A 17,237-nucleotide genomic window follows, 5' to 3' on the forward strand; every position below is an offset into this window, starting at 1 on the left:
ATTGCTGGGAGACTAGAGGAATTCCATAAAAATGGAAAGACTCAGCCGGGGAAACAAAAACATCTGCAGGGGAAAAGAGTAGATCAGGATAAAACATCTAAGGAAATACGCACTCAACTCAACTGGGGAAGAAATAAAGTTCAACACAGGAGGAGTAGAAATCTATCATTTACTACCGGTTATTGGGTGAGGATATAATAAAAATCTGATAGAGAGGACACCCGTCATCGGTTAGGATGAACATATCAAGGCTGACTCGCTGGGAACCTCCAGGAGGGAGTATTCATTACCAGTTACTGGGTAAGAATAGCCTTGCTGGGTAAAACTGCAGAAATAGGATTTACAACTACTTGTTACTAGGAAGAAGACCAAGGATGATAATATCTTTCACCTGTTAAGGTGGACTTATCTAGGATAGACTCGAAGGAAAGAAAATCCGTCCTCGATTAAGATGAACATATCAAGGATAAACTTGCTTGGGGATGTCAAGGAGGATATCCGTCATCGGTTAAGAAAAACATATCAAGGATATACCAACTAAACAAAAAGTAGGAATTCCATCTATCGAATGCCGAATAGAATACCAATGAAGAGAAAATCTGTCACCGGTTAGGATGAACATATCAAGGATAGACTCCGCAAGGAAGAAAATAGGAATTACATCTATCACTTACTGGATAGAATACCAAAGATGAGAGTATTCGTCATCGGTTAGGATGAACATATTAAAGATAAACTTTGCAAGAGGAAAAGAAAATAAGGATTTACAACTACCGATTACTGGGGAGAAGACCGCGAAGAGAAGGAAATCCGTCATCGGTTAGGATGAACATATCATGGATTAACTCTTTGGGAAACAAAACAGGGATTACAACTACCTTTTTACTGAGTAGAATACCAAAGATGAGAGTATCCGTCATCGGTTAGGATGAACATCTCAAGGATAAACTCGAAACGAGGGAAGATAATATCCGTCATCAGCTAAGATGAATATATCAAGGATATACTTCCCCGGGAAATATAAAAATAAATCCATTAGGGACTCCACTGAGGAGAAAAATAGGGGTACTTTTGTCGGGTATTGGGCAAGAAGTAACAAACTGCCAACTAAGAATAATATTATCAGTTACTGGGTAATAAACTCTTAGGGGACCCAAAACATCTATCTAGGTAAGATCTAGAAAGAAACGGTCAATCAAGACTTGACCCGATGAGGATATAACTCAAGGGGAATGGTTCCATCCAGATAACCAACTGGGAAGGAAACTGAAGTAATAATCATCCAAGAGGAAATAACTCAGTGGGGAAAGGAGGAAGGTTAAAGTCTTTCTACTTAAGGGGCTGACACTCTACAATTGAGGAAGGACAGACACCAAATCTGCATGGGGATAAAGTACCGCCATAACATGGAATAAGAATCACAAGAATGAATAAACTTAAATAGATTTTTGAGATAATAAATAGAAAACATAAATTATTCTTGAAAAACAACTTAAACGGTCTAATGTTTGTCGAATTGCATGCATCTTATAATTCACTATTTCCTCATTAACCTATAAAAGTTTTGTAAATGAATGAAAGTTCAATAAGGGGTTAGTGAAACAAGCAATCACATATGATATAACAAACGCACTAACAATATTTATCAACAAAAATATCAATTAATTAACATAGGTTAGGAGAACTTGATAACTAATCGTTCTTGGAAGCTATAAAGAGGATAAAGTTGAAGGAAGAGTTGAAAACATGTGTTCACTATGGAAATATTATATAAAAGACTCATATAATATTTCCACAACAACCACAAGTTTGCTCTTAGATCCATGTTCACACAACCCTCTGTATATGTGGTAATTAAAGAACCATAACCACTTGCTAGCTACAACATCAACAAATTGAAACAATATTTATCAACTATATACATATCTTTAATTGAAAAAATTCATGGAAAAAGAACATGAAAAAAACAGCATGTTAACATAAACGTTAACATAAACTTCCATGTTAATGTAAGAGTATATTGTAATTGAACAAACAATTTTCAACATACAAGGTTAACATGTGGTCCAGAAAATGTTAACTAGCAGTACATTGTAATCCAACAAAAATTAAATCAACAAATGTGAAACATAACAAGATCTTCAATCTTCATGCTTATTTGAATTCGTGTAGTTCAAAGAACTTCATTCTCAAGGTTTTCATCTAATTCATAATCAGTTGCGTCCATGTTCATTAAGTCCTTCATAATAGCCTTTACCTAGTTTATCTTTTTGGGGTTAAGATTCTTGAAAAGAATCTTCTTATAGCCTGTTCCACCAGACGGTTCAACAACACTAATGTGATCCCTAACAACTTCTATTTTCTTTGCACTGTTCAATCATAACTCCACAATATTAATAACCTCCTTTGAAGCGTCAACTCGTGGACAATTTTGATCCCACTATTCATGTTGATGGAAGGATATGAAATCTGACCAGGAAGATAAACTCTGTCTCAAAATAACATACAACAATAATAACATACAATAACAACAATAACAAAACCCATAAACTCTCGAACAAGATGAAAATCGTGTTAAAATCATGTGAAACATAACAATAACATAGACGAAAACTAGAGAATAAGGAAGAAAAATAACACCTTTATGTATGAAGAACAAGATTGAGGTTATACTGTAGAATAGGAAAGCTAATGACGAAGAAGAAGAGAGAAAATGTGTGCTAGAGTTTTGCTGTAAAAGATATTGTGAAGAAGTATGAGTTAATTCACTTATAGATGAGTAAGTAATGTCACAATGGTCGTATTCAAAAATCGTGATGAAATTAATTTCTTTCACAATGATTGACATTAAAAACCGTGATGATAGGTATTTCAATTTTAATATATATATATATATATATATATATATATATATATATATATATATATATATATATATATATATATATATATATATATATATATATTAAAAGAACAATAGTCGTTGTAACGAAAAAGTAGAAAGTTGTTCGAGTTGGGATTCAAACACGATCACTCCCTGAATGTATAATCACGATTAATTAGTTTGACCGAAATGCAATGTTTTCTTGTAAATATAAATAAACAAAGTGCGTCCAAAAATGAGGTATTACCCCAGCTTACTATCAGACCGTTGTAATTTAGTATTACCAAATCTTGTTTTGTAATGGTGATATGACTTAATACATGTTTTAGTCTCTTAATTTATTTTAACGTTCCCATTTACTCCCTTAACTAAAAAATGTTACAAGTTGGTCCCTTAATTTCACTTATGTTAATCTATTTGACCCCTTAAGTAAATTTTAGAAGAAAAAAACGTTAAGTTTTGGTGAAGTAACACCAAGGTAAATGGTTCAAATCTGAGTCAACATATTTAGTTAAAACTTGATACATTATTTAAACGGTGGGAGGTTTATTTTAGCTACATATACCTACTTAGATTTGTACCAATGATCTTGCTGTGACACCACATTACCTGAATATAATCTTTCTTTTATTGTCAGAAATCGACGGAAGGGGCCAAATAGGATAATAAAGTAAAGTTACAAGATTAACTTGTAATGTTTTTTTAATTAAAGAACTAAAACGGAATATTAAACTAATTTAAAGAATTTGGTGATTATATATATATATATATATATATATATATATATATATATATTTATATATATATATATATATATAGATATATATATATAATAATAATAATAATAATAATAATAAATAAAATGAAAACAAATTAAAATTCATTTTGTAACTAAAATATATTAACAAAAGATTATTGATAGTAATAATGAATGTAACAACAACATCATTTATGAATTGAATTAATTTTAATTGGATCTGATTTTTCAGCACTCTAGTAAATTTTTACTATAATTACAAATTACTTATCTAATATTATTACACATTTCACCTGAAAATAGAAAATTAAGGCATTAACATTATATTTAAGTACCTTAAGAGTAGTTCTTTATGCAACACAAATAGAAACAATATTAACCACAACTTTGATTTCTCTCCTATACTATATAAGCAACCAGTACTCTCTTGAAATTCACAACATTCTCTCGTCAAATACAAAACGTAGTGAAAAAAAGTTATCAACAAACATGGGTAAGTATTCTAAGAATGTGCTTGTTTTTTGCATTGGAATGCTTCTTGTAAGCTTATGGTGCATGAAATTGAGTGCCTATGGAAAAGGACTAGAACGTGGACCTGGAAAAGGAGAAGGGTATCTACATTGGGAAAATCAAGATGCACATGTTGGATGTAACAACAAAATTCCAGGTGGAGATTGTACAGATGATATTACTGTTCATCCCATGAAGAAAGGCGGTGAAGGTGGAGAGAAACATGAAACTCAAGATATACCTGTCGAAGGTAACAGAATAATTCCGGGTGGAGATTCCAAAAATGATGTTACTATCCAGCCCATGAAGAAAGGCGGTCGAGGTGGAGAGAATCATGAAACTCAAGATATACCTGTCGAAGGTAACAGAATAATTCCGGGTGGAGATTTAAAAAATGATGTTACTATTCAACCCATGAAGAAAGGCAGTGGAGGTGGAGAGAAACATGAAACTCATGATATACCTGTCGAAGGTAACAGAATAATTCCGGGTGGAGATTTAAAAAATGATGTTACTATTCAACCCATGAAGAAAGGCGGTGGAGGTGGAGAGAAACATGAAACTCATGATATACCTGTCGAAGGTAACAACAAAAATTTGGGTGGAGATTTAAAAAATGATGTTACTATTCAGCCCATGAAGAAAGGCGATTGAGATGGACAGAGACATGAAAATCCTTTTAGAAGATGGCCTATTGATGAGAATTCAACCTAATTATGTTTATCAAATCAAAATGAAATAAAGCAATTAGGACTTAAATATCTTACAAATGGTGAGTTATCATATCTATATAAATTTAGAATTGTGTTACTTACATTATTAAATAAAATTTTGATCTTTCTATTTTAATTTTTTAATATCTCTTAAAAAATAGCTTTTTGGTATACAATGTAGCATCTCATTATATAAACAATTAAAGTAAGTTACCAAAGCATTTTTGGTACATTCGTCAACAAATTCCCTCGATTTTTTTCCAGAGTCTTTATAACCAGCTTATTTATTAGTGGAGTCTCCCTAAACTCTTACCATAAATAATAACATTAACTTTAATTAAAACATATAACAAATCAAAATGTAACTTTAAAAAGTAGTAATTATTACCATGCGATGAGCATGTTCGACAACACTTACACTTCCAACTTCATTAAGATAACCCCCTTTTTCAGATGCTCTCATTTTCTTTGCTTTTTCATATCTTTCCTTAAAATCGGTTGTATCATAATAGATAAGACGTTCATCAAATACTTCTTTGTCTATCTAGTTGGGATGAATATTTTCTCTTTCCCAATGCTTTCTAGCACGCCGTAGCATGTCAAAAAGTCGAAGTGATGTTCTACCATAATAATTGTTTTTAACCACTTTCTCGTTTATTTTTTCCCACGAACACTTTTCCTGCAATGTCGTATGACGTTCAAATAAATAGTTAGATAATTATAATAAAAAATTAATTACAAAAATAACTTAACAAATAAATTAAATAACTTACCAAAAATAAACTAATTATACCTTAAATAAATTAAACCAAGCTTCTTTTTCTTCCCCATAAACTTCTTTAAATCTCTTCCAAGGTTTTTATACTTTTACTTAATTACATACCTTATACATTGGGCAGCAGTCCGACTCTGCTCTAAACTAAACATCAATAATTTGAATTAGTATTAAATATAAGTTTATATAAAAAAATAGAAACATGTATACTTAAATAAAAATTTATAACTTACGAATTTCCGTCAAACCAAATGTAATATCTTCCATCAATGATATGAACCACTTCATGATTTCCATCCTCTTCTTCATAATCTTCGTCCTCATCATGCACCTCATGATCGTCATCCTCATCATGTACCTCATGATCGTCCTCATCTGACTTCTCATGATCATCCTCACACACAGGTATATGTGTGGAAGGTAAGGGTATTTGTGTGGGATGTGTGGTACCGGACACCCAAAAAAGCATGATGAATGGTAATGGTACATGTGTGGGATGTGTGATGCAGGATCTGCCATACTGCATGAAGGATGAGGGTATATGTGGGGAAGGTGGAAAGTTATATACCCCAGAATGTATGAAGGATAAGGGTATGTGTGGGAAAGGTGGAAACAAGATTTTGTAGTCTACTGGTATATATAGCTAGGTCCCCCAGTCAGCTAGTATGTGTCATACCCTAATTTTTAACCCTAAGATTCCACATATCATTTTCATCATTTCATACAAAGAAGGTCACCTCCTGGTCCCTCTCCCTTCCACCTTTGGGTTTGCTTTTTGCAAGGATCACCAAACACCTCTTTGTTGGTTTGTTTTACCTTCGTGTTTACATTATTAATTTCTTATCTAATCACTAACAAGAATTGAAAAAATATGTTTTATTTTCCTTAAGTTTTTTATGCAAAACCGCCAATTGAAGAGTTAGTTACCCCTCTGATAAAGGAAGTAAAGGAAGGTAAGGCTGAGATTTATCAAGACTATTTAGACGAAGGTCTAGAAGAACTCCTCTCCCTTACTCCTAATTTAATGCTTGGACAAGAGAAACCAAAGATAGAGCTTAAAGAGTTGTCTCAAAACCTTAGATACGACTAGATAGTGAGTTAAATCACCCAATCATAGTTAATTTCATCTTAGTAAAGACGAAACTGAGAAACTCCTTGTTGTACTAAAAAGAAATCCAGAAGCGTTAGGTTACATTATTAATTACCTCAAGGGAATCAAGCCCTCTGTGTGCATGGACAAGATTATGCTTGAAGAGGATTCTAAAACCTCTAGAGAGCATTATAAGAGATATTGAACTCAAAATGAGTGAGGTAGTAAAGAAATAAGGGATGAAACTTCTTGGTGTTAGGATTATATATCTAATATCTAATAACAAGTGGGTTAGTCCGGTACATGTGGTACCGAAGAAGGGAGTCATGATTGTTGTACAAAATGACAAATGAGACTAAGTAGTTATGCGTACAGTAATTGGATAGATGATGTATATAAACTATAGAAAGATAAATAAATCCACTAGGAAGGGCGAATTTCCTTTATCATTCATAGATAAGATGCTTGAGCGCTTAGCCAAACACCCGTACTTTTTCTATTTGGATGGTTATTCAGGATTCTTTCAACACCCCAATCCACCTAGATGACCATGAAAAGACTACTTTCATATTCCCATATGGTACATTTTCCTACCGGTTAATGCTATTTGGGTTATGTAATGCGCCATCCACTTTCCAAATATTCATGATGGCGATCTTCGCCGACTTCCTAGACAACATCATAGAAGTTTTCATCGCTGATTTTTCTGTATGCGGGTCGAGTCTTGAAATTGTCTTGCAAACATAGATAGAGTATTATAGAGGTGTGTGAAAGTCAACGTCGGGCTAAACTGGTAGAAATGCCTCATGATGCATATGATATGAATGCAAAAGTAAATTCTTTGTGGGGAAATATTGCCACAAAGCAAAAGAAATCGGAGTGACCGAAAATCCTTAAGAGTAAAATGCATTCCGTAAGAAAAACTCATTGGGGAAACATAGACTTAGGGGGGGAAAATGAGTTATGCGTAGGCCAGGCTACGACTTAAAACTACTGGGGGACTCGAGGGATTCCATAAAAACATGGAAAAGACTCAGCCGGGGAACTAACAACATCTGTAGGGGAAAAGAGTAGATCAGGATAAAACATCTAAGGAAATACGCACTCAACTCAACTGGGGAAGAAATAAAGTTCAACACAGGAAGAGTAGAAATCTATCATTTACTACCGATTATTGGGTAAGGAGATAATAAAAATCTGATAGAGAGGACACCCGTCATCGGTTAGGATGAACATATCAAGGATGACTCGCTGGGAACCTCCAAGAGGAAGTATTCATTACCGGTTATTGGGTAAGAATAGCCTTGCTGGGGAAAACTGCAGAAATAGGATTTACAACTACCTGTTACTAGGCAGAAGACCAAGGATGAGAATATCTGTCACCGATTAAGGTGAACATATCAAGGATATACTCGAAGGAAAGAAAATCCATCATCGGTTAAGATGAACATATTAAGGATAAACTTGCCTGGGGATGTCAAGGAGGATATCCGTCATCGGTTAAGAAAAACATATCAAGGATATACCAACTGAACAAAAAGTAGGAATTCCATTTATCGAATTCCGAATAGAATACCAATGAAGAGAAAATCTGTCATCGGTTAGGATGAACATATCAAGTATAGACTTCGCAAGGAAGAAAATAGGAATTACATCTATCAGTTACTGGATAGAATACCAAAGATGAGAGTATCCGTCATCGGTTAGGATGAACATATCAAAGATAAACTCTGCAAGAGGAAAAGAAAATAAGGATTTACAACTACCGATTACTAGGGAGAAGACCGCGAAGAGAAGGAAATCTGTCATCGGTTAGGATGAACATATCATGGATTAACTCTTCAGGAAACAAAATAGGGATTACAACTACCTTTTTACTGAGTAGAATACCAATGATGAGAGTATCCGTCATCGGTTAGGATGAACATCTCAAGGATAAACTCGAAACGAGGGAAAACAATATCCGTCATCGGCTAGGATGAACATATCAAGGATATACTTCCCGGGGACACATAAAAATGAATCCACTAGGGACTCCACTGAGGAAAAAAATAGGGGTACTTTTGTCAGGTATTGGGCAAGAAGTAACAAACTGCCAACTAAGAATAATATTACGAGTTACTGGGTAATAAACTCTTAGGGGACCCAAACATCTATCTAGGTAAGATCTAGAAAGAAATGGTCAATCAAGACTTGGCCCAATGAGGATATAACTCAAGGGGAATGGTTCCATCCAAATAATCAACTGGGAAGGAAACTGAAGTAATAATCATCCAAGAGGAAAAAAGTCAGTGGGAAAAGGAGGAAGGTTAAAGTCTTTCTACTTAAAGGGATGAAACTCTACAATTGAGGAAGGAAAGACACCAATTCTGCATGGGGATAAAATACCGCCATAACATGGAATAAGAATCACAAGAATGAATAAACTTAAATAGATTTTTGAGATGATAAATAGAAAACATAAACTATTCTTGAAAAAACACTTAAACGGTCTAATGTTTGTCGAATTGCATGCATCTTATAATTCACTATTTCCTCATTAACCTATAAAAGTTTTGTAAATGAATGAAAGTTCAATAAGGGGTTAGTGAAACAAGCAATCACATATGATATAACAAACGCACTAACAATATTTATCAACAAAAATATCAATTAATTAACATAGATTAGGAGAACTTGATAACTAATCGTTCTTGGAAGCTATAAAGAGGATAAAGTTGAAGGAAGAGTTGAAAACATGTGTTCACTATGGGAATATTATATAAAAGACTCATATGATATTTCCACAACAAACACAAGTTTGCTCTTAGATCCATGTTCACACAACCCTCTACATATGTGATAATTAAAGAACCATAACCACTTGCTAGCTACAACATCAACAACTTGAAATAATATTTATCAACTATATACATATCTTTAATTGAAAAAATTCATGGAAAAAGAACATGAAAAAAACAGCATGATAACATAAACGTTAACATAAACTTCCATGTTAATGTAAGAGTATATTGTAATTGAACAAACAATTTTCAACATACAAGGTTAACATGTGATCCAGAAAATGTTAACTAGCAGTACATTGTAATCCAAAAAAAATTAAATCAACAAATGTGAAACATAACAAGATCTTCAATCTTCATGCTTATTTGAATTCGTGTAGTTCAAAGAACTTCATTCTCAAGGTTTTCATCTAATTCATAATCAGTTGCGTCCATGTTCATTAAGTCCTTCATAATAGCCTTTACCTAGTTTATCTTTTTGGGGTTAAGATTCTTGAAAAGAATCTTCTTATAGCCTGTTCCACCAGACGGTTCAACAACACTAATGTGATCTCTAACAACTTCTATTTTCTTTGCACTGTTCAATCATAACTCCACAATATTAATAACCTCCTTTGAAGCGTCAATCTCGTGGACAATTTTGATCCCACTATTCATGTTGATGGAAGGATATGAAATCTGACCAGGAAGATAAACTCTGTCTCAAAATAACATACAACAATAATAACATACAATAACAACAATAACAAAACCCATAAACTCTCGAACAAGATGAAAATCATGTTAAAATCATGTGAAACATAACAATAAGATAGACGAAAACTAGAGAATAAGGAAGAAAAATAACACCTTTATGTATGAAGAACAAGATTGAGGTTATACTATAGAATAGGAAAGCTAATGACGAAGAAGAAGAGAGAAAATGTGTGCTAGAGTTTTGCTGTAAAAGATATTGTGAAGAAGTATGAGTTAATTCACTAATAGATGAGTAAGTAATTTCACAATGGTCGTATTCAAAAATCGTGATGAAATTAATTTCTTTCATAATGATTAACATTAAAAACCGTGATGATAGGTATTTCAATTTTAATATATATATATATATATATATATATATATATATATATATATATATATATATATATATATATATATATATATATATATTAAAAGGACAATAGTCGTTGTACCGAAAAAGGAGAAAGTTGTTGGAGTTTGGATTCAAACACGATCACTCCCTGAATGTATAATCACGATTAATTAGTTTGACCGAAATGCAATGTTTTCTTGTAAATATAAATAAACAAAGTGCGTCCAAAAATAAGGTATTACCCCGGCTTACTATCAGACCGTTGTAATTTAGTATTACCAAATCTATATTTTGTATTGGTGATATGACTTAATACATGTTTTAGTCTCTTAATTTATTTTAACGTTTCGCTTTACTCCCTTAACTAAAAAATGTTACAAGTTGGTCCCTTAATTTCACTTATGTTATTCTATTTGACCCCTTAAGTAAATTTTAGAAGAAAAAAACGTTAAGTTTTGGTGAAGTAACATCAACGTAAATGGTTCAAATCCGAGTCAACATATTTAGTTAAAACTTGATACTTTATTTAAACCGTGGGAGGTTTATTTTAGCTACATATACCTACTTAGATTTGTACCAATGATCTTGCTGTGACACCACATTACCTGAATATAATCTTTTTTTTATTGTCAGAAATTGACGGAAGGGGCCAAATAGGATAATAAAGTAAAGTTACAGGATTAACTTGTAATGTTTTTTTAATTAAAGAACTAAAACGAAATATTAAACTAATTTAAAGAATTTGGAGATTTTATATATATATATATATATATATATATATATATATATATATAATAAATAAAATGAAAAAAAACTTAAAATTCATTTTGTAACTAAAATATATTAACAAAAGATTATTGATAGTAATAACGAATGTAACAACAACATCATTTATGAATTGAATTAGTTTTAATTGGATCTGATTTTTCACCACTCTAGTAAATTTTTACTATAATTACAAATTACTTAGCTAATATTATTACAAATTTCAACTGAAAATAGAAAATTAAAGAATTAATATTATATTTAATTACCTTAAGACTAGTTCTTTATGCAACACAAATAGAAACATTATTAACCACAACTTTGATTTCTCTCCTATACTATATAAGCAACCAATACTCTCTTGAAATTCACAACATTCTCTCGTCAAATACAAAACGTAGTGAAAAAAAGTTATCAACAAACATGGGTAAGTATTCTAAGAATGTGCTTGTTTTTTGCATTGGAATGCTTCTTGTAAGCTTATGGTGCATGAAAGTGAGTGCCTATGGAAAAGGACTAGAACGTGGACCTGGAAAAGGAGAAGGGTATCTACATTGGGAAAATCAAGATGCACATGTTGGATGTAACAACAAAATTCCAGGTGGAGATTGCACAGATGATATTACTGTTCATCCCATGAAGAAAGGCGGTGAAGGTGGAGAGAAACATGAAACTCAAGATATACCTGTCGAAGGTAACAGAATAATTCCGGGTGGAGATTCCAAAAATGATGTTACTATTCAGCCCATGAAGAAAGGCGGTCGAGGTGGAGAGAATCCTGAAACTCAAGATATACCTGTCGAAGGTAACAGAATAATTCCGGGTGGAGATTTAAAAAATGATGTTACTATTCAACCCATGAAGAAAGGCAGTGGAGGTGGAGAGAAACATGAAACTCATGATATACCTGTCGAAGGTAACAGAATAATTCCGGGTGGAGATTTAAAAAATGATGTTACTATTCAACCCATGAAGAAAGGCGGTGGAGGTGGAGAGAAACATGAAACTCATGATATACCTGTCGAAGGTAACAACAAAAATTTGGGTGGAGATTTAAAAAATGATGTTACTATTCAGCCCATGAAGAAAGGCGATTGAGATGGACAGAGACATGAAAATCCTTTTAGAAGATGGCCTATTGATGAGAATTCAACCTAATTATGTTTATCAAATCAAAATGAAATAAAGCAATTAGGACTTAAATATCTTACAAATGGTGAGTTATCATATCTATATAAATTTAGAATTGTGTTACTTACATTATTAAATAAAATTTTGATCTTTCTATTTTAATTTTTTAATATCTCTTAAAAAATAGCTTTTTGGTATACAATGTAGCATCACATTATATAAACAATTAAAATAAGTTACCAAAGCTTTTTTGGTATATTCGTCAACAAATTCCCTCGATTTTTTTCCAGAGTCTTTATAACCAGCTTATTTATTAGTGGAGTCTCCCTAAACTCTTACCCTAAATAATAACATTAACTTTAATTAAAAACATATAACAAATCAAAATGTAACTTTAAAAAGTAGTAATAATTACCATGCGATGAGCATGTTCGACAACACTTATACTTCCAACTTCATTAAGATAACCCCCTTTTTCAGATGCTCTCATTTTCTTTGCTTTTTCATATCTTTCCTTAAAACCGGTTGTATCATAATAGATAAGACGTTCATCAAATACTTCTTTGTCTATCTAGTTGGGATGAATATTTTCTCTTTCCCAATGCTTTCTAGCACGCCATAGCATGTCAAAAAGTCGAAGTGATGTTCTACCATAATAATTGTTTTTTAACCACTTTCTCGTTTATTTTTTCCCACGAACACTTTTCCTGCAATATCGTATGACGTTCAAATAAATAGTTAGATAATTATAATAAAAAATTAATTACAAAAATAACTTAACAAATAAATTAAATAACTTACCAAAAATAAACTAATTATACCTTAAATAAATTAAACCAAGCTTCTTTTTCTTCCCCATAAACTTCTTTAAATCTCTTCCAAGGTTTTTATACTTTTGCTTAATTACATACCTTATACATTGGGCAGCAGTCCGACTCTGCTCTAAACTAAACATCAATAATTTGAATTAGTATTAAATATAAGTTTATATAAAAAAATAGAAACATGTATACTTAAATAAAAATTTATAACTTACGAATTTCCGTCAAACCAAATGTAATATCTTCCATCAATGATATGAACCACTTCATGATTTCCATCCTCTTCTTCATAATCTTCGTCCTCATCATGCACCTCATGATCGTCATTCTCATAATGTACCTCATGATCGTCCTCATCTGACTTCTCATGATCATCCTCACACACAGGTATATGTGTGGAAGGTAAGGGTATTTGTGTGGGATGTGTGGTACCGGACACCCCAAAAAGCATGATGAATGGTAATGGTACATGTGTGGGATGTGTGATGCAGGATCTGCCATACTGCATGAAGGATGAGGGTATATGTGGGGAAGGTGGAAAGTTATATACCCCAGAATGTATGAAGGATAAGGGCATGTGTGAGAAAGGTGGAAAACTAGATTTTGTAGTCTACTGGTATATATTGCTAGGTCCCCCAGTCAGCTAGTATGTGTCATACCCTAATTTTTAACCCTAAGATTCCACATATCATTTTCATCATTTCATACAAAGAAGGTCACCTCCTGGTCCCTCTCCCTTCCACCTTTGGGTTTGCTTTGTGCAAGGATCACCAAACACCTCTTTGTTGGTTTGTTTTACCTTCGTGTTTACATTATTAATTGCTTATCTAATCACTAACCAGAATTGAAAAAATATGTTTTATTTTCCTTAAGTTTATTATGCAAGACCGCCGATTGAAGAGTTAGTTACCCCTCTGATAAAGGAAGTAAAGGAAGGTAAGGCTGATATTTATCAAGACTATTTAGACGAAGGTCTAGAAGAACTCCTCTCCCTTACTCCTAATCTAATGCTTGGACAAGAGAAACCAAAGATAGAGCTTAAAGAGTTGTCTCAAAACCTTAGATACGACTAGATAGTGAGTTAAATCACCCAATCATAGTTAATTTCATCTTAGTAAAGACGAAACTGAGAAACTCCTTGTTGTACTGAAAAGATATCCAGAAGCGTTAGGTTACATTATTAATTACCTCAAGGGAATCAAGCCCTCTGTGTGCATGGACAAGATTATGCTTGAAGAGGATTCTAAAACCTCTAGAGAGCATTATAAGAGATATTGAACTCAAAATGAGTGAGGTAGTAGAGAAATAAGGGATGAAACTTCTTGGTGTTACGATTATATATATAATATCTAATAACAAGTGGGTTAGTCCGGTACATGTGGTACCGAAGAAGGGAGTCATGATTGTTGTACAAAATGACAAATGAGACTAAGTAGTTATGCGTACAGTAATTGGATAAATGATGTATATAAACTATAGAAAGATAAATAAATCCACTAGGAAGGGCGAATTTCCTTTATCATTCCCTGAATGTATAATCACGATTAATTAGTTTGACCGAAATGCAATGTTTTCTTATAAATATAAATAAACAAAGTGCGTCCAAAAATGAGGTATTACCTCAGCTTACTATCAGACCGTTGTAATTTAGTATTACCAAATCTATATTTTGTAATGGTGATATGACTTAATACATGTTTTAGTCTCTTAATTTATTTTAACGTTCCCCTTTACTCCCTTAACTAAAAAATGTTACAAGTTGGTCCCTTAATTTCACTTATGTTAATCTATTTGACCCCTTAAGTAAATTTCAGATGAAAAAAACGTTAAGTTTTGGTGAAGTAACACCAAGGTAAATGGTTCAAATCTGAGTCAACATATTTAGTTAAAACTTGATACATTATTTAAACCGTGGGAGGTTTATTTTAGCTACATATACCTACTTTGATTTGTACCAATGATCTTGCTGTGACACCACATTACCTGAATATAATCTTTTTTTTATTGTCAGAAATTGACGGAAGGGGCCAAATAGGATAATAAAGTAAAGTTACAAGATTAACTTGTAATGTTTTTTTAATTAAAGAACTAAAACGGAATATTAAATTAATTTAAAGAATTTGGTGATTATATATATATATATATATATATATATATATATATATATATATATATATATATTATATATATATATATATATATACATATATATATATATATATATATATATATATTATATAATAATAATAATAAAATAAATGAAAAAAAACTTAAAATTCATTTTGTAACTAAAATATATTAACAAAAGATTATTGATAGTAATAACGAATGTAACAACAACATCATTTATGAATTGAATTAGTTTTAATTGGATCTGATTTTTCACCACTCTAGTAAATTTTTACTATAATTACAAATTACTTAGCTAATATTATTACAAATTTCAACTGAAAATAGAAAATTAAAGAATTAATATTATATTTAATTACCTTAAGACTAGTTCTTTATGCAACACAAATAGAAACATTATTAACCACAACTTTGATTTTTCTCCTATACTATATAAGCAACCAATACTCTCTTGAAATTCACAACATTCTCTCGTCAAATACAAAACGTAGTGAAAAAAAGTTATCAACAAACATGGGTAAGTATTCTAAGAATGTGCTTGTTTTTTGCATTGGAATGCTTCTTGTAAGCTTATGGTGCATGAAAGTGAGTGCCTATGGAAAAGGACTAGAACGTGGACCTGGAAAAGGAGAAGGATATCTACATTGGGAAAATCAAGATGCACATGTTGGATGTAACAACAAAATTCCAGGTGGAGATTGCACAGATGATATTACTGTTCATCCCATGAAGAAAGGCGGTGAAGGTGGAGAGAAACATGAAACTCAAGATATACCTGTCGAAGGTAACCGAATAATTCCGGGTGGAGATTCCAAAAATGATGTTACTATTCAGCCCATGAAGAAAGGCGGTCGAGGTGGAGAGAATCCTGAAACTCAAGATATACCTGTCGAAGGTAACAGAATAATTCCGGGTGGAGATTTAGAAAATGATGTTACTATTCAACCCATGAAGAAAGGCAGTGGAGGTGGAGAGAAACATGAAACTCATGATATACCTGTCGAAGGTAACAAAATAATTCCGGGTGGAGATTTAAAAAATGATGTTACTATTCAACCCATGAAGAAAGGCGGTGGAGATGGAGAGAAACATGAAACTCATGATATACCTGTCGAAGGTAAAAACAAAAATTTGGGTGGAGATTTAAAAAATGATGTTACTATTCAGCCCATGAAGAAAGGCGATTGAGATGGACAGAGACATGAAAATCCTTTTAGAAGATGGCCTATTGATGAGAATTCAACCTAATTATGTTTATCAAATCAAAATGAAATAAAGCAATTAGGACTTACATATCTTACAAATGGTGAGTTATGATATCTATATAAATTTAGAATTGTGTTACTTACATTATTAAATAAATTTTTGATCTTTCTATTTTAATTTTTTAATATCTCTTAAAAAATAGCTTTTAGGTATACAATGTAGCATCACATTATATAAACAATTAAAATAAGTTACCAAAGCTTTTTTGGTACATTCGTCAACAAATTCCGTCGATTTTTTTCCCGAGTCTTTATAACCAGCTTATTCATTAGTGGGGTCTCCCTAAACTCTTACCCTAAATAATAACATTAACTTTAATTAAAAACATATAATAAATCAAAATATAACTTTAAAAAGTAGTAATAATTACCATGCGATGAGCATGTTCGACAACACTTATACTTCCAACTTCATTAAGATAACCCCCTTTTTCAGATGCTCTCATTTTCTTTGCTTTTTCATATATTTCCTTAAAACCGGTTGTATCATAATAGATAAGACGTTCATCAAATACTTCTTTAT

The 17,237-nt window shown here is 32.1% G+C and overlaps 1 protein-coding gene across 5 annotated transcripts; it reads left to right on the forward strand.

The window, feature by feature from the left end:
- Positions 1–4,096: 4,096 nt before the first annotated feature.
- LOC127118048 (uncharacterized) lies at positions 4,097–16,637 on the forward strand. Of its 5 annotated transcripts, XM_051048182.1 has the most exons (3): positions 4,131–4,695; positions 12,134–12,244; positions 16,306–16,637. In XM_051048182.1, exons 1-3 carry the CDS (start codon positions 4,131–4,133, stop codon positions 16,635–16,637), a joined length of 1,008 nt encoding a protein of 335 aa, XP_050904139.1. The 5 variants fall into 5 exon arrangements, with proteins under 5 accessions (XP_050904143.1, XP_050904142.1, XP_050904139.1 ...); XM_051048186.1 differs by lacking the exon at positions 12,134–12,244 and having other exon boundaries at positions 4,097–4,308; positions 16,141–16,637; XM_051048185.1 differs by lacking the exons at positions 12,134–12,244; positions 16,306–16,637 and adding an exon at positions 12,245–12,660 and having other exon boundaries at positions 4,097–4,695.
- Positions 16,638–17,237: the final 600 nt, after the last annotated feature.

Source organism: Lathyrus oleraceus, chromosome 2 (genome assembly GCF_024323335.1).
Source record: "Lathyrus oleraceus cultivar Zhongwan6 chromosome 2, CAAS_Psat_ZW6_1.0, whole genome shotgun sequence".
Classification (NCBI taxonomy): Eukaryota; Viridiplantae; Streptophyta; class Magnoliopsida; order Fabales; family Fabaceae; genus Lathyrus; species Lathyrus oleraceus.